The sequence below is a fragment of the Pipra filicauda genome, unplaced genomic scaffold (assembly GCF_003945595.2).
Source record: "Pipra filicauda isolate LSUMZ 115617 unplaced genomic scaffold, ASM394559v2 scaffold75_size2874737_pilon, whole genome shotgun sequence".
NCBI classification, from domain to species: Eukaryota; Metazoa; Chordata; class Aves; order Passeriformes; family Pipridae; genus Pipra; species Pipra filicauda.
This window is the reverse complement of record NW_024104931.1, coordinates 1,456,325-1,483,690: the sequence shown is the minus strand read 5'-3', so window position 1 is coordinate 1,483,690 and position 27,366 is coordinate 1,456,325. Positions and strand designations below refer to the sequence as shown.

Here is a 27,366-nt window from a genome sequence, read left to right as displayed (position 1 = left end):
AGAGCTCAAAGTGCTGCCCTCTCATAACCAAACTATGCCTATTCCTTGTAGATCCTGGGACATTTTTTCTCATCACACAAACAGGTAAAAGACCTGACTTGCAAAATGGCCAACTTGGACTGCTTGTTGTGCCACACACTGCTGCAGCATTGCAGAGAGGGGCAGGGAGCTGCAGCCATTGCACCTGCCTTAGTTTTAGCCTAGATATTGCGTCTTAGACCTTCTAGGTGCTGTGTAGACCCCACAGATTGGAATCAGTCTCCTCTCCCCCACAGGAGGACTGATGCCACTCTTCTGTCCTACACACCTACTGGTGGCCTTCAAATCAGCTGGGGGTCCAGAGATTACTTTTTCTTTTTTTTTTTTCATTTTTCGCTCTGCTTTTAATCTTTTCCTCGTTCTCCACAGACAGCTTGAGTTATGTTATCACTTCTCTATGTATTTCTACTCCTACAGTGATCTCCAGCAACTGTAGTCTCCTCCTCCAGGTCCCATGCTTCCTAACTCAAGCACCTATCTATCTACCTGAAGATACCATGTCTGCTAAAATCACCTTCTACCAAACCGTTTCCAAGGCTATCTCACCTTCCTGACATCATTTACACCTCCTATCTAGCTCCTTATTCCCATCAATGTGTTTCCCATCACATTTGAGAACAGAGATGTGCATGGATTCATTGCTGCTTGCTCCTTGCCAGCCTCCCAGTTAACTAAACCCATTTTCCCGCTCTTTTGGTGCCAAGCCACTCTCCCACCCTCCTGTCCTCCTCAGAGCACACTGCTCCTTGGACTCCTTTCAACAGCAGCTAATTCAAGACATTACAGCACAGAAGCCTGTGCCAACATCCAGTGCATAAACAAAGACCAGATACATGAGAGAACACACTGTCAGCATTTCATAACAAACACTAATTGTGAATAGGGGGATGGACTTCTCCGTGCCCGTTCTCTCAGCAGCCAAAAGGCACCCGAGCCAGGGAACGTGGCCATTCACAAACTGGTATCCATTAATTGCTGAATGGCTCAGTATCCAACTGATTGACACCAGACTGCTCAGTGTCTGACTGATCCACTGAATGGACAGACAGCCTCTTGGAATTTTATTTGCGCCTCATTAGTGTAGGGACATGGAAATATCAGGTATTTAGTGATGCAATTTCAAAAGCTTTTCAGCTTCACCCTATAATCCTCGCAAAGTTTTAATTTCTTTCTGTGCCTCTAGTTTTCTGGAGAAAAGTGCCTTATATCTGACGCCAGAAACGTGTGGAGCAGGCTGTTTGTGGGCCTCAAGATTTCAGTACTTTTATTGAAAGCTGTTGCAAAAGACAGATGGGATTTTTAATAACATTCTCAATCACCAGAAAGGCTGGTTCTCATCACATGAAAATGATGTAGAGATACTAAGTAATTTCCATCATTTTGCTCCATCATTCATTGTGCTTCATAGATAAACAAATCAGACCCTTAAAGAGAAGAGATCCACTGAAAGACACTTTGGGTTCTCTAGAGCCAGCAAGTCCCTTCCAGCCATAATCCCTTTTTAGGAAGCATATATGGTTATGTCACAGGAAATGTCCCTTCTCACCTCAGCTAAAGATGATGTCAAAACTGCTAAGGAGCACCTGGGAGGAGTACACAGTTCTTGGCAAGGCAACTTGCCAAGCTTACAACCCCCTCAAAGTATCTCTTGCAGCCTTGGACTGTGTGGAGTTCCTATGAGCCGCTGAATCCCTGGAGACCATGGGGTGGTGGGCACAGGTCTGTAAGCAATTGAGTCAAAGTTAAAACCTTGGTGCTGCCAATTGGGTGAGCATTCCCAGGACTTTCTCCCAGCCCACTCAACTCCCCAGCCCCAGTCCTGCCATTGTGCCTTGGGCACACACATCAATTGAGCCAAATCAATGGATTAAACCAGCAGAAATCAAGTAATTTTTTGCAGTTAGGGTGGTTGATGTGACTCCTCTGAGCCAAAGGAGTGAAAGGTAAGCAGCAGAAGCTTACAGCCAGACATGAAGAGACTGAATTAGAAATGGAAGGACAAGGCTTCTCCTTTTAGTAGACATGAACCGCTTACCTCGCCTCATGGCCTTGCACCCTGTATTTCCAACAAACACCCCTAAAACTTCAGTCAACTGCAAAGACTTTTTAGAGTGCTTTAGGATGCATTTGGATGAAAAAGTAGCGCAGAAATGGAAAGTCAACACCCTTCCAAATTTCTTCATGCTATAGGGTTTCAGCTCCCACAGCACTTGAGATGATGTTGGAAATCCTTGAAGTGCATTGCAAGTGAACCCACTATCCTGATCCAGCTGCACGTGCAGCCCATCATACATGCTGCTATAGTCCTCACTATACTTCTCCATTGATTTTAAGTTACATTGCCCTTCAGGATTCAGAGTCTCAGTCTCCCCAGTACCCACACCTTCTCAGGCTCTGAGGCCAGTAGTTGCACAGCTACTTGTATATTTACTTATTTACTTAGGACAGCCTCATGAGAGTTTCAGATGTTGTCTTGCTTTGGAAACTTTATTAGCTTTGATGTTTCTCTTCAAACCCACAACTGCATTACCCCACACAATGTTTTAACTCTCACAACACTGAGCAGATTTGAACTCTATGGAAAGACAGAAGACCTGGAGTTTACTGACCTTCACACCCCATTGCAAAGTCCACCTTTCACTCAGACTTACGCTGAATGAGATGATATGAAGGGCCTAAGTAATGGAGTATAGTATTCATATGGATATAAACTACCCAAGGAAAGGCCTAGCCAGCCTGGCTCTTTTTCCTCCTTTATCTTGCCCCTTGTGTCTCACAGCTTTGCCCCTTTGCCCTTGTTTTGACACTTTCCTGATCCTCCCACCAGGTGACAATTTGAATTTTAAAGCCATTTACACTCCAAAAGGTGCATAATCAGATTTTTATCCTGTACTTTTCTGATGTGACTTTTTTATTATGACATCAAGTACTGACCCATAATAAGGATGTAAATGCCCACTTTAATGTCTATTAGCAGTATCTGCAGATGCATATAAAATTATAGTATCATCACATAAGTACATATTAACCTCTTGAGCTCCATGACAAAGTCTCCAGGGAACACTGTATTCCAATTTTCAATTACCAGCAGTAGTTCAGTGACAAGCAGTAGAAGTTGTACTCATCCATATCCTAAACACTCAAGGTACTTGCAGAATGACAGAGTAGTCACATTCTGAATACACCAGTTCTGGTGCTTCCAGTTGCTAGCTATCTGTGACAAGCATCTGGGTTCTTCCCAGGAACAAATACACAATTACATTTAAGTACATATACAGGTGGGATGTAGCTTACCTGAAAAAAAATTTATGGTTTTCAGCAAAGTTGTTTCTGAGTCACAGGGTAGTGCACAATCATCACTTTATACACAGCGATTAGCAGAGAGAAGATAAGGTGTACACAACATACCATGTGCCATCTGCCATCTTTTATGCTTTTGTTGAGCAAACAATGCACTTTGCTCAGAAAATGCCCATTTAGCATAGGTGTGAGATGCAATGTGTGAGCAAGGAATTATGTGGTCCACAGTACTTTATTGCAAGATTAAGAAAACTAAAATTGCAGCTACCTGTCCAATCCCAAAATGGTATTAATAGAAATCCAAACATTCTGTTTTTCATGTTTCTGGATAATGGTATCTGTTTACATCAGAAAATGGGTATTTAGCTGAAAACAGAGCCTGCCAACCCACATCTGACAAATGACCACTATAAAAAAATTAGAGAGGGAGGTTGTTTGTGTTTGTTTTTTTTTTTAAAATATGCACTAGTTTCTCTAGAAGATCTAGACCTGACAGTCCATGGAGAACAGAACAAAACACAGGATATTAAAGACAAAAGTTAGTATTTTTTTCCTTTGTATGTTTCTCCTTCTTTGCAACACAGCTCAGTCAGATGATTGATCCTGGTTCCAAAGAGGAGGTCTCTGTCCTGAGGGCATTTTCCCCAAAATATACACTAAGATTTCTGATATTTTAAAACTTTGCTGAATTGGGCATTAACAGGCAGCCTATCACTTGTTTAACAACAGCCAGGTTTTCTTCACTGGACAATCATTACTTTGGAGTTTAGAGAAAAGAATCAAGAGGACAACACTTGAATATCACTGCAAGACATGAGTTAATATTCATGTCATCCTATTATGTTCAGGTAAAAGTATATAAAGTGTGACTGCTCAATAGCAAGTTTTCACCTACCTATTGCTCTTTCTCAAGTTATAGTAGACAAGTTATTTCATGGCAGATTCTCTGCAATACCATGGATTTGGGCTGCTCTTTCAATTCCCTTGAATTCTATCCAGAAATCATAGTATTTCCAAAGACAAGGCATTTTTGGGGAAACTAAAATACCTTTATAAGGAAACCCCAATACAAAGTGAATACATACCAAAAAATCTTAGCTCAAAAATAAATAATATATATATAAAGGCACATATATATCTGGTTACAGATAAAAATACTCAAAAGGGAAGAAAAGAACTGTCATCCTAAGTTGCCCCTCGGTACATACACTTTACAATAATGCCAAATCAAATGATCACACAATTTATTATTTTGAGAATCCAGCTTCATACAGAGCACAGAATACACATCTCTAGAGAGGTGAGGGCCAAGAATTGAAGGAGATTAGCAGCAAATGAGTCAGACCCAAAGACAGAAAAGAGAAAGCTGGAAACAGTCGAGTTCTTAAAATGAAAACAACTGACCACCAGCCCTGGGGAGACACCTGCCTGCTGCCATCTCTCTCTTAGCTGAGAAGCCAGAGAGAGACTTCAGCAATAGGACAGCGGTCCACACCTTGTCACTAATTGTGGCTGGATTTGCAGAAGTCCTGAGCACTCATAGCTGCTATGGAACTTAGTAGGAAATGTGATTTGAACCTACAAAAGGCTACAAAGTAAGCCACTCCAAATTGCCAGTGCCTGGGTATCTCGTCTTAGAGATAACTCCTGGTTTTTGCCTCAGTCGTTCTGACTTAAATTCCTTATTTATACAATAACATCTAAATGCTCAGCACATAAATTCATTAACATTCTAAGTTGCTATAGTAGGAGGTACCCTGAAGACACTAACAAGGAGATTACTTCTTCCCTCTTCAGAGTGGAGTCTGGATGCTGTGCAGTAAATAAAGCTTGAAGTCAGTCTAAATGAGGAGGGAAAAAAACAATCAAAGCCAGTAACTGTACACTCAGAGACCTCAACTGTCCTACACTAAGGCGGGAACTTGGTGTGAAAGCGGGGGATGGAGGACAGACAGGCCAACACACACCACCCTCAAATCCAACAACAAATCATGCAAGTGCTTGACTGCATTGTACTGTACGTGCACGAGGGCACTGATTACAGGAGTTTGGGCCACTTGAATTGTAGCCTTGTCAACAGAGCTCAACTTTGTTTTGTTATTTGGGGTGGTGGTGGTGCTGAAGAAGGTACTTGTTTAAATGTCTAAATAAGTATGTATAAACATGAAGCCCATGGTTTAGAGTCATTTAGCCTGTCACTGTGGTGAGAAGAGTTTGAAATGCTACCTGCCTCAGGTAGCCCTGTGGTAGCCTCAGCACCACTTGAGTGCAGGACAATGGCCAGACTTCATGGTCCCTTCTCCCCACCTGGGAATCAAACCCTGCACTCCTCACTCCCATACCTTTCTGTCTCCACAGTATCTGAAAGGACCAGCATGGGATAAAAGGTTCCCAAAAGCTCCCCTTGCTGCTCATTGGACAGCTAAGAAAGAAAACACAGGACTTCTTTCACTCACCATACAACACTCAGCAATAAGAGTGTATGGTTTCTTAAAATGGGACTGCATGTTTCCCCATGGAGGGTGCCTAGGTGAGTCCAAACACTTGCAAATTATGTAGTGAAGCAGAATGAAGAAGAGTCCTAAGACAACATTGGTGAACGTCTCAGGATGCTGGTGTCAAAATTACTAGGAAAACAGCAGTGTCAGTGCTGGCATTAGTTTATCAGAATCACTGGTCGGCCATCACTGTACCTGCAGGCTGTCTGAACTACAACACTTCTCAGAGGAAGATTTCTCCAATCTTTAGGTACAATTCTCCAATCTCTAAGTACAATTTTACAATTTTACAATTTTGCAAAATCTGTGTGCTATATCTGCCTAATGGCAGCAACTTCTGACTAAGATCTGCTCGTGTTCTCATCTTTAGATACCTCCCTCTGAATCCACTACTAGAAAAGAATTACACCAATATCATTTACCATTTTGAAACTCTCTACTATGTTCCATTAAAAAACTATTACTAAGCATCTGTCCTCGCTGGAAAATTGCTTGACTTCAGTAGAGAACAGAATTTGTACCCCCAGATTTGAAATACCCTTTGTTTAGATGTGAGAAATTCTCCATTAATACACAGCAAGCCTGCTTGTATTCGTTTGTAGGTTCAGTTGATATTTCTGAGCTGGAAAAGCATAAAGCAAGCACAGTCTGAAAAACATCAAAAGGCTATCACAGTCATCCCTGTTACCAAATTATTCACTGGGGTTCTAATTTTTTACAATTTATTCATTGGAACAGTTAATATAGAGGGATTCCTGTGTTGTTGCTTCCACAATGTGCATAGCTACCAATACTGGCTCACAAACATGGGCAAAAGAAAATTCAAAGTCCAGTGCTCATTTGATCTTTGAAGTCACTGTTATCATAATAAAAAGAATGATGCCAATCTATCTTAAAAGGATGTCAGTGCTGGCAAAATGAACAGATATCTATTAAACTATCAATTGAAACTGACCTGCTCATTTAAATGAAATCCCCTGTGGGACTGGGCAGATCCGAAGGAGTGACTTGGAAGTGAAAGGCTACTTAAACTCTGAAATTGTTTCAGATTCCGAACAGGGAGCATCTCACTTGTCTAGAGACAATGTCCTGACAAACTGGGAAACAAAATCATTACATAACAACTCCAAAGAATGGACATGATAAATTACCTCAAATTCACTCACGTTTGCAATTCAAAGGAAGAAAAGCACAGTAACTCCCTACAGACCTTCAGGTTACAGGTTATACTTAATGAAATGGTCAAGGAAGCATGCAGATTAATGGACATTCCAATACTGTAAATCTAGTTAGATGTCAGTGAAATCTCTCTTCCACCACTCTCAACTCAGTTTGCTTTATATCAGATAAAACAATTCTTTCATTTATTGATTTATTTCCAGTTTCTATAATCAGAAGAGAGATTCTGCGAGAACCTCATTCAGAGAATACGCATCATGTTTTAAGACAGAAGAATCTTTCTTATTTACATGTTACCCCTAAAAGAGAGTCCTAAGAACCCAGAGTCCAATCCCTAACAAACAGTTAAATTTTATGACCCCATAAAATATTTGGGACATGCACAAGGCTGCTCTTTACAGATCTTGTGTAGACTTGTTTGTGAATTATCTCTAGGTAAGCCCTCTGTGACAGAAGGAGGAAGCTAAAATGCAACTGATGGTAGCTTTGCCTGTCTGGTGTTGCCAAAACTTGAGAGAAAATTCAATGGTTTCAGCAGTGCACTGCGTCTCTGGTCAGTCCAGACCAGTCTCAGTTCATGGCCCTCTTAGAAATGCCTTCAGCAATGAAGTCTCACATGCACCAATCTAGGCAATCTAGGCTTTAGCTTCAAGTTCATTTTTATGCCCATCTACACAAGACAAGAAATTGCCTAGCATTTCCATTTCCATAGAACACTTTCTATCACACAGACAATAATTAATGATGCGATAGATTCTGGAACAAAAAAAAAATTCTTACTTTCTAGGATCTTGTGCATTGAAAAGTAGTGGTGAGAACTTTAGGTTCAGAGTCAACTGACTGAATATCACCTTCTATGGTAATGTTACAGTAGTGTTTGGGCAGCAAAGGCTAGCATGACACTCATATGAAGCCCAAACAGCAGTATAAGAACACTCTGTAAAGAGTACTATAAGTGACTCTTACAGTTATACTCTGTAACTCTAAAGAATACTCTAAGTGTAGACACTAGCACTGAATGCATATGGATGTGAAATACTGGGGATTTTCATGCAGGAGGAAAATTAAAGGTTAAATGACAAGTTTTCAGTGTGAAGCTTATGAAAAATTACTTATATGGGTTAATGGATTACATAGGACTTGCTGGGTGCGTATAGGTAGTTATACATGTCAAAAAAAACCTAATTGTAAAGAAAGAACAAGACTTTTCAACCTTGCTAAAAAAAAAAAAAAAAGGCAGAGTAAGAAACAATGTCAGGATGTTCATATCAGGAAAAAACTATTCCAAGAAAAGATGCAATTTACTTATAAAGAGAGTAATTAATAAGAAAACTGATTACAAACAAAGATGAGCTAATTCTTACTTGATGCTTTTAAAGTCAGGACATGTCCTTGTAAAAATATCATTAAATCCACTTGCAAGATAAATACTATAGCCAAAGGTTTGCAAAAGTTTTCCCCAGCTTTGAAAAAAGTTTGTACATCTTTTTGAGACTGGACACTGGGCTAAGAGAACACCAAAAAAAATATCATTATAAAACTACTTCAGCCTTACAATACTCCCTAGGTATCCAAACCCAGTCACTGTGAGAGACAGACTACCAAGGCAGACAGATCTTTGGTCTGACCCAGTACAGCCTTTTTCATGCTGTTCATCCCATTTCCTTCAGACGTTACAAGGACAAGAGGGCAGCTTTACAAAATCCTGATCATCCTCATAATACTGGCATCTCTGCTTTAAGACAATGAATACTCTAGGTCATAACACGCAGAGCTCAGCAATACTTTTCCTGATTGTCTGCAAGTATATATATATATTGCATCTTTCTCTGACATAACACGCTGTACCAGTCCATTTTCCACTTTTACCAATCCTTTAAGTTGGTAAAAGAATTCTCTTTCCCTAGTGTGTCAGTTAATACATCTTTGTTAACTCACTGGACTCACACTAACAGCCATGTTTGCAGTTGGGAAGGCATTCTACCTACACTGAAGTTGAGAAGGATGTTGAAGGTTCCCTTTGTCTCCACAATGTAAGTCTGTATTGTACATCACGTGGCTGAGGGCCAGCCATGCGCCCGTCTCCAGGCACTGGTGCCAGTTTAGTCTCCCTGCACTTGCCTATGGCACTGTTCACTTTCTTAAGAATGAGATGCTTAGGTATAATTAAGACATTACGTTCTCTGTGCTGAGTTCAATCCTTGTACTGGGTAAAAGTTAATGGCCTAAGATAATCTTGTCTTACCTTCTGCATAGCAAGAGTGTCCTTATGCTTAATGCCTTAAGAAGCATTGCTGTATTTTTCCCATATTTGATGGCATAAAAGGAAGATTTCTCATCATAAAACACAAACTGGAACAGAATACAGAAGACAAAGACATAGTAATGAAGTATCACACAGAGAACCGAGTTTGTCCTCCTTTGATAGTCTCCTAACAGACTATTAAAATACATTTTCTGAACAAATGATTGGTAGCGTCCTTCACTTTTGCTTCAGTGAAAAGTACTCAACAGCAAACTGTTGAGGAACAAACTGTTCCTCAAGACAACAAAGCAAAGCTCTTATCCACTTGATATAATTCCTTTTCAATATCCAGGCACACATACTGTTTTTTTGTAGCATCTTCCTTCTTCGGTACAGAAGGGGTTACAATAAAAGATGCACTCAATCACCCTTCTTGTTGTCCGTCCTCCAGTTTCCCTTCTCATCCTCTGCTCAGGATCTCTGCAACATCCACAAAATAACTGCAGGAGTTTCTACAGTTTGAAGGGCAGCACTGACCAACTCGATGTCATTATTCAGGAATGATGCTGGCAAGACACACCTCTGCATACCACAATTACGAAGCTAATCTATCACTCAGTAGCACTAGTCCCAGCCTCTAACAAGTTTCTCTCCAGCTGCTGTTTTGTTGCCTTCTTCACTCTTCATTGTACCTTAAAATCACAAATCCATCAGGCCAGAAACTACATTCTTTTAATTTAAACTTCTCCAGTACCTACCAAATTGAGTATTAAGCCTGACTAGAGCTCACTGGAGTACTGGAAACATGCAAAGAACTACTCAGAAACGTGCCCCTCTCAGCTCTTGATTTCTTTTTCACTGAATGTCCATCTTCTCTCTGTACATAAAAGCATGTCATTTTAAGATGGGTCTCTGTCCTCTATGAAAAAATGTGGCAATTGCACGAGGTCCCCAGTGACAAGAAGGGGTACGTATACATCATCTTTCTAAAAAGACACAAAGGAGTATCTGTGGAATGATAGGCTAGTCATCCCTACCTCAGTCCCTTGCAGCTTTATGAAGCAAGTTCTGAAAGCGATTTCCAGGCACCTAAAGGACAAAGAGGTAACTAGGAACAGGCTGCCATATTAAAAGAGGGAAAATCAAGCCTATGAACCTGACTGCCTTCTATGATGAAATGACAGACTCCATGGATGCATAGAGGGCAGTGAATGCTGTTTACAATGACTTCAGTAAGCCTCTTGATGCAATCTCTCACAGTATCCTTATAGCCAAACGGGGGACCTATGGGCTACGGACCAGTGAGAAACTGGCTTAAGTGCCAGGTTAAAAGAAAAATGATCATCGGTTTGAAATCTGCCTGATGGCCAGTTATGAAAAACATGCCTCAGAAGACAATACTGAGATCAATACTGTTCAGTGATCATTAGTGACCTGGTGGAAAAAGACAGAACATAAAGATCAGAAAAAACGGCACGTTAGGGAAGGGAGCCACTGATATGCTGGAGGGTGGGGGTACCACCCAGAGGGACTTTGACAGACTGGAGGAATGAAAAAACAGAAACATCACAAAGTCCATGTATAAAATACAATAGTTCAGCTGGAAGGGACCTAAAATGAATACCTAGTGCAAATGACTGATCACATCATGACTAACCAAATGTTAAAATAAGGGCATTGTCCAAATGCCTCTTAAGCAAACAGGTTTGGGGCATCAACCATCTCTCCAGGAAGCCTGCTCCAGTGTTTGACCATCTGACTGTATAGAAGTGTTTCCTAATGTCAAGTCTGAATTCCCCCTCATGCAGCTCTGAACCATTCCCGTTTGTCCTGTCACTAGATACCAGGGAGAAGAGTTCAGCATCTCCCTCTCCGCTTCCCCTCCTCGAGAAGCTGTAGAGAGCAGTGAGGTCACCCCTTAGTCTCCTTTTCTCCAAACCAGACAAATCCAGATTCCTTCACCAGTTCCCACAGGACATGCCTTCCAGTTCCTTCACCAATTTGCTGTTTTTTATTTGCTCTGTTTTAAAATTACATCGTGAGCCAGTCGAAGGAGGTGATTGTCCTGCTCTGTTCTGCACTGGTGCAGCCTCACCTTAAGTCCTGTGTGCAGTTTTGGGTACCACAATATAAGAATATAAAGCTACTAGAGACCATCCAAAGGAGGGCTACGAAGCTGGTGAGGGGCCTAGAGGGGAAGCCATATGAGGAGCAGCTGAGGTCACTTGGCTTGTTCAGCCTGGAGGAGACTGAAGGGAGAACCTCATCACCATCTACAACTTCCTCACGAGGAGAAGTGGAGGGGCAGGCACTGATCACTTATCTCTGGTGACCAGTGACAGGACCGAAGGGAATGGCCTGAAGTTGTGTCAGGGGAGGTTTAGGTTAGACACTAGAAAAGGTTCTTAGCCCAGAATGTGGTTGGGCACTGGAACAGGCTCACCAGGGAAGTGGTCACAGCACCAGGCCTGAAGAGTTCAAGTGTTTGGACAATGCTTTCGCTCACATGGTGTGATTCTTGGGGCTGTCCTGTGCAAGGCCAGGAGTTCATAGAATCATAGAATCATCAAGGTTGGACAAGACCTTTAAGATCATCAAGTCCAACTGTCAACCCTGCACTACCACTGTAACCCCTAAACCATATCACCCCATGCCAGATCCAGATGCCTCTTAAACACCTGCAAGGCTGCTGACTCCACCACCTTCTTGGGAAACTTATTCCAGTGCCTGACCACCCTAACAGTGAAAACAAATTTTCCAATATCTAATTTAAATCTCCCCTGTTTCAGCTTAAGGCCATTCCTCTGGTCCTCTCACTATTACAGGCATGGCAGAAGAGACCGGTCTCTACCTCACTACAAACTCTTTTCACGGAGCTGTAGAGAGTGACAAGGTCTCCCCTGAACACTGAGGGATGCACTCAACCCCCACATCCAGATAATGAGTAAAGATGTTAAACATGACTGGCCCAAAAACCGAGCCCTGGGGAGGGGAGCCCCAGTGTTCCTGGGGAACACTGCTAGCAACTGGCTACCAACTGGATTTAGCTCCATTTGCCATAATTCTCCGAGTCTGGCCATCCAGCCAGTTTTTTACCCATCAAAGAATGCACCTATCCAACCTGCAAGGAGACAGTTTTTCTAGGAGGATGCTGTGGGAGATGGTGTCAAACACTTTACTGAAGTTTAGATAGACTGTATTCACAGCCTTTCCCTCATCTACCAAGTGGGTCACTGCCATAGGAGACCAGGTTAGTCAAGCAGGACTTTCCTTTTGTAAACCCATGTTGGCTGGGCTTGATCCCCTGGTTGTTCTGCATGTGCTGTATAATGGCACTTAGGATGGATGATCTCTTCCACAGCCTTGCCCAGAGGTTAGGCTGACAGGCCTGTAGTTCCCCAGATCATCCTTTTTGCAGATGGGGGTTCCATTTGCTAATTTCCAGTCACCTGGAACTTCTCCAGTTGACAGGACTCCTCGTAGATGATTGAGAGTGGTTTGGCAAGTTCTTTCACCAGTTCCCTCATTACTCTGGGGAGGATCCCATCAGGGCCTGTAGACTTGTGAGTGTCTAATTGGCATAGCAGGTCACTAACCATCTCCTCTTGGATTACAGGGGCTTCACTCAGCTCCCTATCCCTAACTTCCAGCTCTGGGGGCTGAGTATCCTGAGGACAACTGGTCTTGATATTAAAGCCTGAGGTAAAGAAGGCATTAAGTACCTCTGCCTTTTCCTCATCCCCTGTCATTGTACTACCCTCTGTATTCATTATGGAGACACTCCTTGATCCTCCTTTTGTTGCCAATGTATTTATAAATACTTTTTTTGTTGTCTTTAACTGTAGAGGCCAAATCAAGTTCTAGTTGGGCTTTGGCCCTTCTGATCTTCTCCATACATGACCTCGCAACATCCTTATAGTCCTCTCAAGTTACCTGACCCTCCTTCCAGAGACAATAGATTCTCTTCTTTCCCCCTAAGTTCCAGCCTAAGTTCTCCGTTTAGCCAGGCCAGTCTTTTTCCCCAATGCCTTGTCTTTCTACACATGGGGACAGCCTGCTCCTGAATATTTAACAATTCCTTTTGAAAGCACATTCAGCCTTCCTGGACTCCTTTGCCCTTCAGGACTGACTCCCAAGGGACTGACTGTATCAATCAATCTCCTAAACAGGCCAAAGTCTGCCCACTGGAAGTCCAAGGTGGAAGTTCTGCTGGTGCCTCTTATTTCAACCAGTATTGAAAACTCTTAACATTTCATGGTCACTATGCCCAAGACAGACACCAACCACCACATCACCCACCAGTCCTTTGCTGGACTTGATGACCCCTGTGGGTCCCTTGCAACTCGGGATATACTATGATTCTATGATTTAAAGGACTTTAAATGCCTTTCAGTAGCACCCAGTATGATCTTCTCCACAATTTTTCCAGGTACTGAGGAGAGACTAACAGATCTGTAGTTTCTTCGGTCTTGCTTCGTTCCTTTCTTGTAAACTAGAATAACACTAGCTAGCTTCCAGTCAACAGGAACCTTCTCAGACTCACAAAACCTCAGGTAGGTGATTGAGAAGGGTTGTGCTCTAACAGCCCCTAGCTTCTGGATGAATTCCATCTGTCTTCATAGACTTCCAAACATTCAACCGGTCCCTTGCAATCTCAGTGTACACAAATGGAAAGCCACTATTCCCACAGTAACAGTCATCCAGATCAGAAGACTGGGCAGCCCGAAGTCTGTCAGTATTATGAGAGATTGAAGCAAAAAAATCACATTGAATACCTCCACTTTTTCTTCACCCTGATTTGTCAGGTGACCATCTTCAACACATATTGGTCCAATGTTTTCCTTAGACCTTCTCTCGCTGTTATTGGACTTCAAAAAGCCTTTCTTGTCTGACACAACACCAGCCAGTTTCAACTCTAATTAAGTTTTGGTCTTTTGTATTTTCTCCCTGCATATATGAAGCACAGCTCCAGAATCTTCCTGTGAAGCCTGACCTTGCTTCCAGAGATCATGCAATTTCTTTTTCTTCCCAAGTTCCAAGAGGAGTTCCCTGTTCTGCTAAGTTGGTCTTCTGCACTGCTTGACTTTCAACAAAGGGATTGCCTGCTCTTGTGCTCTTAAAAGGTGATTCTAAATAACTGACCAGCCCTCATGGAACAGCACACTACTATCTCACTGAGTAGCCTAAAATTAGCTCTCTTGAAACCCAGGGTAGCAACTCCGCTGACCATTTTCCTCATTACATCGAAAATTTTAAAATTACCCATTTCATGATCCCTGTGGCCAAGACTGCCACCTACCATCATATCTCTCTCAAGTCCTTCTCTAGTCATAAATAACAAGCCTAGGTGGGCATATTTCCTGCTTGACTCACTGAGTACTTGTGATGCAAAATTACCTTCACCATACTTCAGGAATTTCCCAGACTTGCTTGTCACAGCAGTATGGTATTCCCAGTTCATATCTGGGAAGCTGAAGTCTCCCATAAGGACAAGGAGAGTAGACGATTGGAGAGAAGACAAAAATCGGAAAAAGACTGGGGAGTCCTGGCTGACAAGAAGTGGAACATGAGTGAGCTGTGTATCTTTAAAGCAATAATCACATACTGGACCATCTTGGTAGAAGCACAGCTACCAAATCTAGACATGTTATTATTCTTTTCTACTCGAGTAATCCACATTGGAAGCAGTATCCTTCACAGCGAGTACTGTGTGAGCAGAGTGTGAGTTCTAAAAAATCTGCCTTAGAGAATAAAAGAGACAAAGCCATGAACGTATTTTATTCATCTAAGAATGCTGCAGATATTAAAATCTGTATCAACTTACTGAAGTCTGAAGATAAATTTTGATAAATACCCAGGAGGAACAAAATACATGATTCATTTAGCTTGCCTCAGGAGAATCAAATTTGGTTGAGAATGCAACTGACCTGTAAATGGATTCTAATGTAGAAATAGGAAAGACAGGGCAGCTGCAATAATTTGAGTCTCCTGACGCTTCCAGAAATTTGCCGTAGTAGGAAGTATGGTCTGCCAAGACAAGACCTGCCACAGTTACTCTTCAGTACTGCCACAGGTACATTCAGCCTTTCAGGACAAGAAATACCTCCTAGGAGCTTACAACCTAAGTAAGGGCTTAACCAGATAACAGTGCTACTGACCTCAATAGGAAAATCTGATAAATTATCTTTGTCCCCAGAGAAAAGTCATGTGAAGCATGGCAACCCACCTCCCACCCACTGCAATGAGATGAAGGCTCTGGATTCCCTAACATTTTCTTACACAAGTTTTAAAACCATCATGACACCACAGAAGAGAAAGAACTACTCTGGACAATACGCAGAATGTAGCAAGATATATCAGAATTGGTTTTAAAAAGAGGAATACAAAGGCTAAATATAAAATTTTAGCTGAATGATCAGTAATCTGAGTAAGTCTGTTGAATAGACTCAAACCAAGAGAGGTTGTGGAGGGTCCTTTGTGAGATCAAACCCACTCAATTTCACAAAAGCTCTTCTAGGGAACCACTCCCTGTCACTGGAACAGCATGCAGTTTAGATTACAAGGCTTCCAATCCTAAAATTTATCTGTAGGTTGTCAGGAGTATGTGACCACCTGTATTCACGAGTATTAGATAGACAAGCTACTCGTCTTCAGATTTACCTTCCCCTCACATGTTCTAGATTAAAGGCCCTCCAGTGCTGAAACTTCTTGTGCTACCCCTTAGACACAATTGCTCAAAATAACTACAAATAAGACAAACCAATGACTACTTCAAAACAGGAGCATTCCTTCCTCCACAAAAGCCTTACAGCTTGCCCTGTAATCCAAACAGACCTCTGCACTCCTCCTTTAAGGTAAAAATGCGCCACCCTAAAAAAAAAAAAAAAAGTTTTGAGATGGATTTACAGTGACAGATCTGACAGTTTGCTTGAGCTGCAAAATATAAATCCAATTTGGATATCTCCCCAGGAATAAGTAGGTATTAGGGGATCAGACACAGACAGTATGTCTGTAGTATAACCAACTATATTTGTCAATTGTGATTTAGCAAGTCATTCAATTTCTGTTTTGTGTATGTTATGACCACTTAACATTTTAATACAGAGTTAAATATAAATCTCTGCTTCATATTCTCACAATCAAATCTGTCCCTCAGCTATTTGATTTATAAGGCAGAGCAGAACACTGCAAAACCACTAAAAACATGCAAATTTTGTTGTCTGCTTAAGGGTGCTAGCTGCACTTCCACAATCAAAATTAATTTTAAAAGTTTAAATGGTCCTGTCTGAAAGCTCCACACAATGAAGAAAGCAAAGAGTTCTATTCATACAAATATATCCCATTTTTACAGGACTTAAGAAGCTGTGAGGCCACCTGTTCCTTGACGCATGCTATGCAGGTATATATTCTGAAAACAAAGCCCAAGATAACCTCCAAAGTTATTTAAGGAAAGAGAGGGAAGAAATCACTGTCCAATATATATTCCGCAACACAGAAGGCAACAGCAGACCAAGTGGAAGTTCTATGAAGAGAATCTCTTTAGTGTTCACCGCAGTGTAATGTGCAATCATCAGCAGGTGGAGACACCCCCAGTAGGTATAGCAGACAATACTTGTGAGGGGAGGGAAAGCAGGAGAAAGAAGGAGTCTGATCAAAACCCATAACGCTCTGAACTCAGGTGACACTTTAGGTGGTTTTTTTGTTCAATGGCATGTTAACTTCAATAGCAAGCATCCTTTAGAAACACTAACAGAATTTTTTTTAATTTATATACTGAGATATGGAAGTGTTGTATATCCTCTACCATACTCCAACGACATTGAGGGACCCAGGTTCCTTTCCAGGACACCAGCTTACATATTTATGCCAAAGTAGTTCTCCCAAATCCTTATCCAGTAGGAGGTTTAAGAATGAACATGCAATACACAAGACTAAAGACATTCAGAACAAGGGAGAAGGAAAAGGTCTAATGGATGATGACGCTGCCAGTGAGCCAATGGCAATTTCTACGTGGACAAGCACCATATTTGCTTTGCCAAAAGCAACATGATTTGAGTCCATTAGCACATGGCCTGAAAACCTTCTGCTAACATAGAATTCAGGTTCCATATTTCAACCTGTTTGCATTCCCTCCTCATTCCCCAGCCAAGAAATCCCTCTGGCCTGGAAGAAAGCAGGGAGAGAATTCTGCCTCCCTGAGTGGCAGTGGGACTTTCACCCCCAAAAATGCCAAACACACAAACAAGCATCATGTCCAGGGGGTGAATAAAGATCTGAAACCCCAAAAGAATCTGTACATGACCTATTACATATAAGCTGGCATCAGGGAAAGAGATGAATGCATAATAAATACAGCAATAGCAAGAATATTTTTAAAAGCCGCTGCGATCCCAACAGTGATTACCTTTTCCTAAACATAGAGTCACAAACATGACTTAGGCATGTGGGGCACACAGATCAGTCTGGATGATGGCACGCATCACACACCAATACTGAGGATAACACTACTACCAAACAACATGTTTGGTGCAGATACACACCAGAACCAAACACTTCCAAAATCGAGCAAGCTTTTATAGTTGCAATGAGTCCTTTTAGCTGTATCCAAGGCTCTTCTCTGGTGGCATTTTAAAAAAGTTACTGGAGGCAGCAATAGTAGATTTCTCAGTTGCTGGTGTTTTCCCAGTCCACTCAGAGTTCTGGGATCTCAAGGATGGTGTTGCTGGTAGCTCTGATTCTGCTGCATCCATGTGGACAGATAAAGTTGCTGGAATATAAAATTGCAGGAAAGGGGGAACAGAGGAAGAGAATAGGGAAGGGCAATTAAAAAAAAGTTAGAACAAGTGACTTCATGGCAAACGCCTCATATATATAATTTCTTTTATGAAACTGTTATTTATGGAGTTCCTACAAGTTTTCCATCCAAATTCCTTTGAAATACAGGTTCTTGATAGCATTAACACCTTCACCTTAATGAGTCACACATTCAAAACTCTAATTTCCCTTATAGTTCCTGTTGAAAATCAAGAGCTTTAGCTGTCCCGTATTTAAACTGATTCAATTCACAATCACTCATCTGAAGATAAATGGAACTCTTTGCAAAGACTCAATTAACCCTGTATCTGAAACTTTGAAAGTCTCTGAAGGCATGGCAAAATTCAGGTTGCAAAGCTCCTCTGGAGAGGAAAACATACCTCTCCTTCTCACACAGTAAAGGCAGTAGCATGAACCTCCACATATATCCAATATGGTAAATCAGCATATTATGACAAGAAGCTACTTGCCAAGCTAGGTTGAAATCCATTCTCATTTTCTCAGTACAACCACTTCTTCAAATGGGACAGATTACAATAGCACAAGAGACTTGCAGATCCATAGCTCAACCCAACAGTCACACAAATTACAAGAAGGATTGCCAGAAACCTAGAGATATGAGAGTTTACTCCCATTCTCAGTATCCTGAAACACTCAATCCCCACAACCAGAACAGGGCAGGGTAGAGTAATTGCCATAGGAGTCTTTGGGGCAAACAGATTTTTTTTAACAAGTAACTGCCTCAATACAAAACACATCTCTTCTTCATTGTAGTCTCGTAACAGATAATAATTGTTTGTGTGTTTTAATTATAAGTTGCATCTGCTGCTCTGTAGTGGATGAAGGATAAATAGGCCTCAAGGATAACAAGCCTCAACTAGAGGACTAAGTGCTTTGAAGTTTAAATAAAAAGTTGGTTCAATGCTTGAGGTTCCACACTCAGTAGACCTGGAACCCCAACAATGCTGTTTCTGCACATCCAAAACAGTGAGTCATTCCCATACAGCTACAACAACATAGCTGATAACAATATATTGCATATTTTATGTCTAGCCCACCAACTTCTTCCATCTGAAGGTCATATGAAACATGAAAAAAACCCTCAAAGTCCTTAAACTAACCAATACTACACTATGTGACCCTTGTTACCAGCCTCCCCACACAGGCTCTCCATCTTTGCTCATAAAAAGAAAAAAAGCAAAGGACTGAAGCAGGCTTCTTGCTGCTGGGTATGACAAACCACCACCCTGACAAAGAATGAATGATTAGCAAGAAATACAAGAGGGAAAATTCACCAAATTGCTAGTACTCATCAGACTGGTCTCTGATAAGGAGTTTCACAGGCTGCTAACTGGCACCTTTTAGAAATTAGTTTTTCACAAGCTAAGTGCAAATACATGACAAGGCAGACAAAAATCTGTTTATGCAGATTTTTACCCCCAACTCACTGTAAGAGCTGAAAAGGATGCCAGTTACCACGTGCACTGCTACATACCTAGTGGACTGAACCACATAAACACTAAAAACATCAGTGTACAGATCGACAGTTGTTCACCATTTATGGCACAACCATCTGTACTTGCAGCCTAATCTGGCAAAGTGAAAACAGACATGACAGTCTTCATCGGATCCCTTTCAAACCAAAGAATAACTACCATGAGAATAACATTTCATGCAGTATTTCTCAGACAAGCCCTACTGTGCAACTGGGGACATTATTCCAAATCTACTGTACTGCAATGGAAAGTAACTAAACACAAGGACACTACCCATGCCTTCAAAGTCTTAGATCACTGAAAGCTCAAAGGAACTTTCTCACCACAGACTTTGTTCCTCCCTAGGCACTGCCTTTTGGTCATTAAGCTTGATGAACCTCTGGTCTAATCCAGTACAGTCAGTCTTAACTTCCTCCAGATTTCCTTATTCTACTGCCAAACTACACCAGTCAGACTTTTGTTCTTAGTCGGTAAAAGCCTTATGCTTTAGGGCTCACACTGTTCGATTGTGCAGTGTAGAAGACACTAACTTTAATTTTCAATCTCTCTGAACACTTGCATGTTTGCTCAACTTAATTTTGATAAGTCACTTCCTGAAGTGCAAATTAATTCTGAATTTCTACCTACTTTTTGTTGCTCTCAACAGATACCTCAGTTATGGTATTTAGGCCCATTAGCCTCAAAGAGCAGGATTAATACCAGAAGTTTAATACTATAACAACACAATAGAGACCTAAGGCACTTCTGCTACAGCAATGCATGTTTTTTGATGTTCATACAGGGGTCTCTGGCAAAAGATGCTTTACCAGAACTTATAAATACTCACAGTCATGAAAGTATGTGAGAGGACATGGAATAAACTTAGTTTGTTTGGCTCCCAAATAAACATTATCTCTAGCTCCCTTCTCTCATTCCTGCACTTAGAAAGGAAATAGCATCCACATCTCATCTGCCTTTTATTAGCGTCTTCTGATTTCAGCCAAATTCGACTCAAAACTTTCTGTGGATAGTGGGGGGGTGAGGCGACAGGGGAAGATTTGTAGCTGCATGTTTAAGAAAGAAGCTAAATTCATCACAATGACAGGGGATAGTGTTGGCAGAGATTTGAGCTATTTATTCTTTTAGGAAAATCCTATAAAGAATGACACGAGAAAGCCTCTATCTGCAGTCTTGTTCATCACACTGGTGAGGAGTCCGATAACAGATGTAGGCAGTAGCGTGATTTAGTGCCGGGAGCTGGCCCCTGATGTGTATTAATACAGCGGCAAAGCGGAACGAGCTCCTCTTCATCACTCATCTCTATAAAAGAGGTGGAATCCGAGATGGCCCGATGTTCGGCAGAGCAAGCCCATTTGTTCTGCTGACTGATGAAGCCAGCTCAGGCTGTGTCCTTCACCTCCACGGGGCACTCAGGTTGCAAAAAAGAAGATCACTGAAGCAGGACCTGGTCAACAAGTGAGACGAGAGCAGCTGGACTCAGCTAAGTAGATATTTAAAGGTGAAGAAATCCAGCACTTCATGTGCCTGCACTGGTAGGCAAGGGCCTGTGTTCTGATTCACCTGTGTTTCACCTTTTGCAGAGGTAAAACACCACAAACATAAGCATCTGTAGTGAGAAAAAGAGGCTGCCATGATTCCACAGGCATAGGGGAACCCCAGTATATGGCATTTATGCAGGGGTGAGTAGATGCATGGCAAGGGAGAAAAATCTTTATCTATTTCATCAATATCTAACAAGCACAGGAGTCTCCAGATAATTCTACATTATTGCAGAGTAATACAATGTATTTTTTTAGGCCTTAGTAATTCCATAGTAAGACCCCCTTTGACAGAAATAATATCAGATTTCAGTACTTTCCAAGTTACATGTCCAGGTTGTGCTCCAGCTACAACTGGGAGTCTGTTGTAGAAAGTCATCTAGGACACAGCTTCAGTTATCCAATCATAAAAGTTTCTTTCCAAAAGTCAGAATTGTAGCAAACCCTGCCCCGTAGTTGTTCACTTTGCTGGGGATATTTCTAAACAGGGTCTAAGGAAGAGATCTTTACCATTTCTGATCATTGCAGCACTTGTCTCTTAAAGATCAGTACAAGCAAGTCCATATTCTAGTTACTACACTCATTCCTTATTTTGTAATACATAACTCTAATTTTCTCTCCCATCCATAAAAAGAAAACTTTCCAAACCCCTGTTGCTATTTCCACTGCTAAGTTCTACTCTTTCAACTCTTCAAAAAAGTGTTCACTGTACAATTTGCCTAGTCAGGTAAGTACAATTTACACAATATTCTGAAACATGTAGGCATAAAAACAGAAGCTGTCCTTATAGAACGTGACCAGCAATGCAGTACAGAATACAGTCTGAACAGTAAATGAATGGACAGGTAACAGGGGACAGAGAGATATTAGCATTCATACAAAGAAAACTTAGTATTCCAGTGCTAAAATTCTGTGGTTAGATACGTGATTTTACTAACCCTTTCACTACAGAAGTTTGAATATCCCAAAATGGAATATGCAAAAGCCAGGAAAGAATATCCTAAATAAAGAGTTGATAACAGATGACACTTATGCTGAGCAACAGATTAATAATGTTCTTTTCTCCTCTTTTTTAATACAGAACCTCTCAGACGGTTTGTAATTCAGATCTGTGGCCTGGAGAGAAAGCACAACTTTCTTTCCTACTTCATTATTTTACTGTCTAACCACCAGCCCAAGAAAGAAAGATGAACTTCATTCCTTTTATTTATCATCAGTCTCTTTGGCCTTCCCCCTGTTTTCACATCTCCATTCTTCCCATCAGCTTACCCACTGCCTTGTTACTGGATTACAAGAACAATTTTTTAATAAACTAGTTGGAAGAACGTGTTGCTTGATAGTCACAAGACAGGGTAAGGTGAGAGGCCAGAAAGTAGCATCCTAAACTCCTCTGTGTTCTGCAGATTAAAACTTTCAGATTCTGATGAGTCATCAGTCACTTTCCAGAAATATGCCACATGAAAATAGACCAGCGTTTTAATGACTACATCCCTAGAGCACGAAAAAGAAAAAAGTAACTATTTTCATCCAGAAGAGTAAGACAACCTCCAGGGAATAATAGGTGGTCTCATCCAGTGATGACAGAAAAACTGCCAGATTTTTGCTCCTGTGAAAGTATCTACAAATACCCTGACAAAGGGCATCAGAGTCACCAGCTAATGCCAGCCCAACACTGAAGGAACACACTGTGCATACTGATCAACTCCCTATTACCATGGACTGCATAATTTAGGACAGCAGAAATAACATCCTACGAAGAAACAGATTACTATCCACTATACAGTGAAGCACCGTAAAATATATTAACCTAGCATAGCTACATCACCAAAAATTTGTTTAATAGACAGTTTTTGATGCTATGCAAAACCACACGATATGCTCTCTCACACTTTTCACTAGTTTCAAACCAAGGTAACACTACTTTTGCCTGTGTCACTTTGCTCAAGAGATACATGACTTAAAAAATGTTGGCAAGTTACCTGATGTTGGGCTAGACATGGAGGCTGCAGCTGGCTTTCGTTTCCTCTTGATGTCCCTTGAATATGGTGGTCCCAGGTGGACACTTGTTTGCCTATGGAGAAATTAAAACAAATTAAACTCTGTTCCAATATTGCGTTTCTGTAAGACTGACCAGTCACCTCCAAATCCCATCTTCCCCTCAGCCTATCTAGTAAGCAGGACAGGGAAAAACTTCTCAGGGAAGTTTTGATCACATTCTTTGTTAGTATACCATTATGCTCCCTCTTCTTTTAAGAGCTCACACACATAAACTGCTCAGAAGAATAAATTCTTAGCCTTTAAGGGATCTAGTTTTGCATTAACTTTAAAATAACTCCTTGCATACATAAAGATGTAGATCAAGCAGTGATAAGACACGTCCCACCATTACTTCTACATAAGCATAACAAATGTCTGCAAGATTGCTCTTTAAAGAAACTGTGTGATATTTGCTCCCTTAGTCAAAAATTATTTTGCAATCTACTTAGTACTATAGTCATCTTAGAATGTACCTATAATGCCAATAGTCCATGCATATTGTTTCCACCACACCAGTAAGTTCGTAAAGTTAGGAATGCAATGCTGTCTCATGCATTTTCAAAATCATTATTTCCTTATCAAAGTGCTGTGAAAACAGCTGAATCTGGCTTATGGTAATACAGACTTGTTGCACCTCTAAACTGGCTGAAAGGCATAATCTGTTCCATTAATATCAACTGTTAAGTTTGAAGCCTACTGATGGCCATTGCAGTTTAATCATTTGACAATTAACAAGAAACCTGCATTGTCGCGACTGACTTGAATTGAGAACTCCTCCAAGTTCTAGATCTAGGAAGCAGAGAAGTTTAATTCAGAAACAACAGTCTTTACAGCAGACCAGAGAACTTTATCAAATACCATCCATAATGAATACAAATGCGTCGGGTTCAAATCCCTGCTTTGTCCAGTATAACAGTTGCTCTGGCAAGTTCCTTGGTCACACTCAGCCTCAGATCTGATGTGCAAAAGGTAGAACTACAGTGCAAATAGAATGCATTAAACACTGGGAGGTGCTCACACGGTACAAAGATTGGAACCGTATAAATTTGATGATTAAGTAATGAAAAGCTTGTTATTTTGATTTTTTTTTAAAAAATCCTGAAAGTTTAACAAACACTTTTATAAAGTACTGAAATCTTCTACAGATAACAAAAGGAAAAGTTCATGGGTTTTTACTTCTGTGCCAAAATCGATTAAAAAAAACCCTGAAACCCCAAACAGCATATTTAGCATATCTATAATTTTAGATGGTGACTTTACACAAAACCAAAGTGTGCTGTTATATCTCTACAGTGTAGAGAGCACAAAAAAATTCCTATACCAGTCCAGTCTATAAATTGTTTGAATGCTGCTGCGTCTACCTACTTACCTGTAAAAAATGCACAACCACAAAATAAAAGACATATCTACCCTTCTGTCTTCTCAACTAAACTTCAAAAGTTCTACAAGAAGTCTACAAGATCTGTCCTCTAAATCTGACATAAGGGACAAAAATTTTTAAACTGTGCTAAGCTTCACTGACAGCCAATTTTTCAAATTTTGGAACACAGGTTAATACAAACAGAAGTCTCCTGAGGGGATTGAGTGTACCCTCAGTAAACTCACAGACAACATTAAGTTCAGTGGGAGCGCTGACCTGCTGGAAGGTAGGAAGGCTTGGCACTGGGATCTGGATAGGCTGGATTGATGGGGCGAGGCCAGTGGCCTGAGGTTCAACAAGGCCAAGTGTCAGGTCCTTCACTTTGGTCACAATAATCCCCCACAGCACTACAGGCTGGAGCAGAGTGGCTGGAAAGCTGCACAGCAGAAAAGGACCTGGGGGTGCTGGTTGACAGCCACTTAACGTGAACCAGCAGTGTGCCCAGGTGGCCAAGAAGGCCAATGGCATCCTGGCTTGGATCAAGAATAGTGTGGCCAGCAAGACTAGGGAAGGGATCGTCTCCTTGTACTTGGTGAGGCTGCATCTCTAGTCTTATGTTCAGTTTTGCGCCCCTCACTACAAGAAAGACATTGAGGTGCTAGAGTGTGTTCAAAGAAGGGCAACAGAGCTGATGAAGGGTCTGGAGGGTAAGTCATATGAGGAGTAGCTGAGGGAGCTGGGCTTGTTTAGCCTGAAGAAAAGGAGGCTCAGGGAAGACCTTATTGCTCTCTACAGCTACCTGAAAGGACATTGTAGACAGGTGGGGGTCAGCCTCTTCTCCCAGGCAACCAGTGACAGGACAAGAGAGTGCAGCTTCAAGTTGTGCATGGGGAAGCTCAGGTTGGATATCATGAGGAATTTCTTCAAGGAAAGGGTTGTTAAACATTGGAATGGACTGCCCAGGTAGGTGGTAGAGTCACCATCCCTGGAGATGTTCAAGAAACGACTGGACATGGCACTTAGTGCCACGGTCTAGATGACAAGGTGGTGATCAGTCAAAGGTTGGACTCAATGATCTTGGAAGGTCTCTTCCAACCTAAATGATTCTGTTATTCTGTGAAATGCTTTCAAAAATACTGGCACACCTATAAACTGCATATTCAAATCTTGTGTTTGTACACTGAACCGAATAACCTTTAAGTGACTTTGCATATCCTAAAAGCTGCTTTTGTACATGACTACAATAGCAGCTATATAATATTTTAGCATAGCTGTACCATGAAACATCTAAGAACACATAGCCCGAGGAAAAGATTCAGTTTTTTTATTTTGCATCAGTGACACAGTATTAGATTACTAATACTAGATGACTACATCATTATATATAATAATCCAACTAATTTTAAATAATAACAACATTATTAATAATAATAAAAATGCTCCCTTTTAAATTTCATTAATTTACGCCAACATTAACCATCTGATCCTTGGTGGAGAATCACTATGTACTAGGAAAGAATCATGCACTATCACTTCCGAGAGACTTTATGCAATTTTTCCCAGTTCACAAATATTACAGCTAGGTTTTGAATAAGAACTCCTGGCTCTCAGCTACATGCTCAAACCACATCTATCCTTACCTGATGATTACACAGGGGGTAAAAAGAAAAGGAAAAATGAAAACAGAAGAATCTCAAAATCACTTCTTGTAGTGAAAGTAAAGGCAAATCATACTCCAGCTGGAGACTACTAGCAAGGGTATTGTATCTAGTAGCCCAGCCTCTAACACACAAAGGCTCAGAGGTCATAAATTGTCTCTGTAACATGTATTTCATTCAGGTTTATCCCTTATTGATCACCCACACTTCGGTTAGTAAATCAGGAACCTATTGATTACTCACTGGCTCTGACTAACCCGGTAGTAAAAGTGTCAGTTTCAAGTGGTTGGGGCACTTTACAGGCACCATAAATCTGCATACAGGGAATCTCCAGGTGGTAAGAACCTTGGCAGAGAAAAGAGCAGAAGATTGCATGCAGGGATGATAGCCCTCATTAAGACATGGACAGAAAAGATGACTGAGGTATAATTTATGAAATATACACATTTTTGGTAGATAGCACTTTTCAATCTAAATTTCTAATCACTAGTTTGCATACAGGTGCTGTATCAGAAAGATAATAGAATTAGCGAATCCCATTTTAACAGCAGACTCCTACAAACACCACCACCAGGCAAGTCAAGTAATGGGTATGCAGAGCACCCAACATAGCAGTGGACAGGCTGAACTATAGAATGTGAAAATATCACTGACAAGCTGCAATGATGAATTAGTTCTCTTCCAAAGCTGAATTTTAACAACTCTTCTGAACTGTTAAAAATTACTCTGAAGTAGAATAGAACAGGAAAGGCAGAAAGAAAATGCATATTTGTGCATTGTCACAACGCCCTCTGTGTAGAAGTTTGAGGCCAGAGCTTTGTGGGATGAAAGATATGGGTCTAAACTGATAAATCAGAACAGTACTTACTCTGTCCTTACTAGCTTTCAATCTCTTCTGCTAGGCTTCCATACGTTCTTTAATGTTGCATAAACAGTAATGAGAATATAATTCCCTGGTTTCTTTTGGAATAGGTTGATCAGAAATAAAAACCAAAGTTGCAGTGCTTAATCACAGATGGAACTGCTGGGTGACCAGAGACTAATATGAAAACCTAGTTTACATTGTAGAGAAGACTGAAATTCTAACCTGGGAAGAGAAAAAGGAAAATACACTTGGAGAGACAAAGCAGGATGCAGAGTGCAGCTATGTTGATGGCTGTAATATATTCAACTCACACCGCAGTCCCTCACTGCCAGGAGTT

The 27,366-nt window shown here is 41.1% G+C and overlaps 1 protein-coding gene across 4 annotated transcripts in view; it reads right to left on the bottom strand.

Annotated features, from left to right (window-relative positions):
* Window positions 1-15,016: 15,016 nt before the first annotated feature.
* GPATCH2L (G-patch domain containing 2 like) overlaps window positions 15,017-27,366 on the bottom strand; it is a 36,015-nt gene continuing 23,665 nt past the window's right edge. For all 4 annotated transcript variants that reach the window (XM_027720091.2, XM_027720088.2, XM_039389673.1 and 1 more), the window contains 2 exons: window positions 23,089-23,180; window positions 15,017-18,028 (listed from right to left, as the gene is read on the bottom strand). In XM_027720091.2, coding sequence (XP_027575892.1) covers window positions 17,856-18,028; window positions 23,089-23,180 — 265 coding nt within the window. In that variant the 3' untranslated portion in view covers window positions 15,017-17,855. The remainder of the gene's footprint in view (window positions 18,029-23,088; window positions 23,181-27,366) is intronic.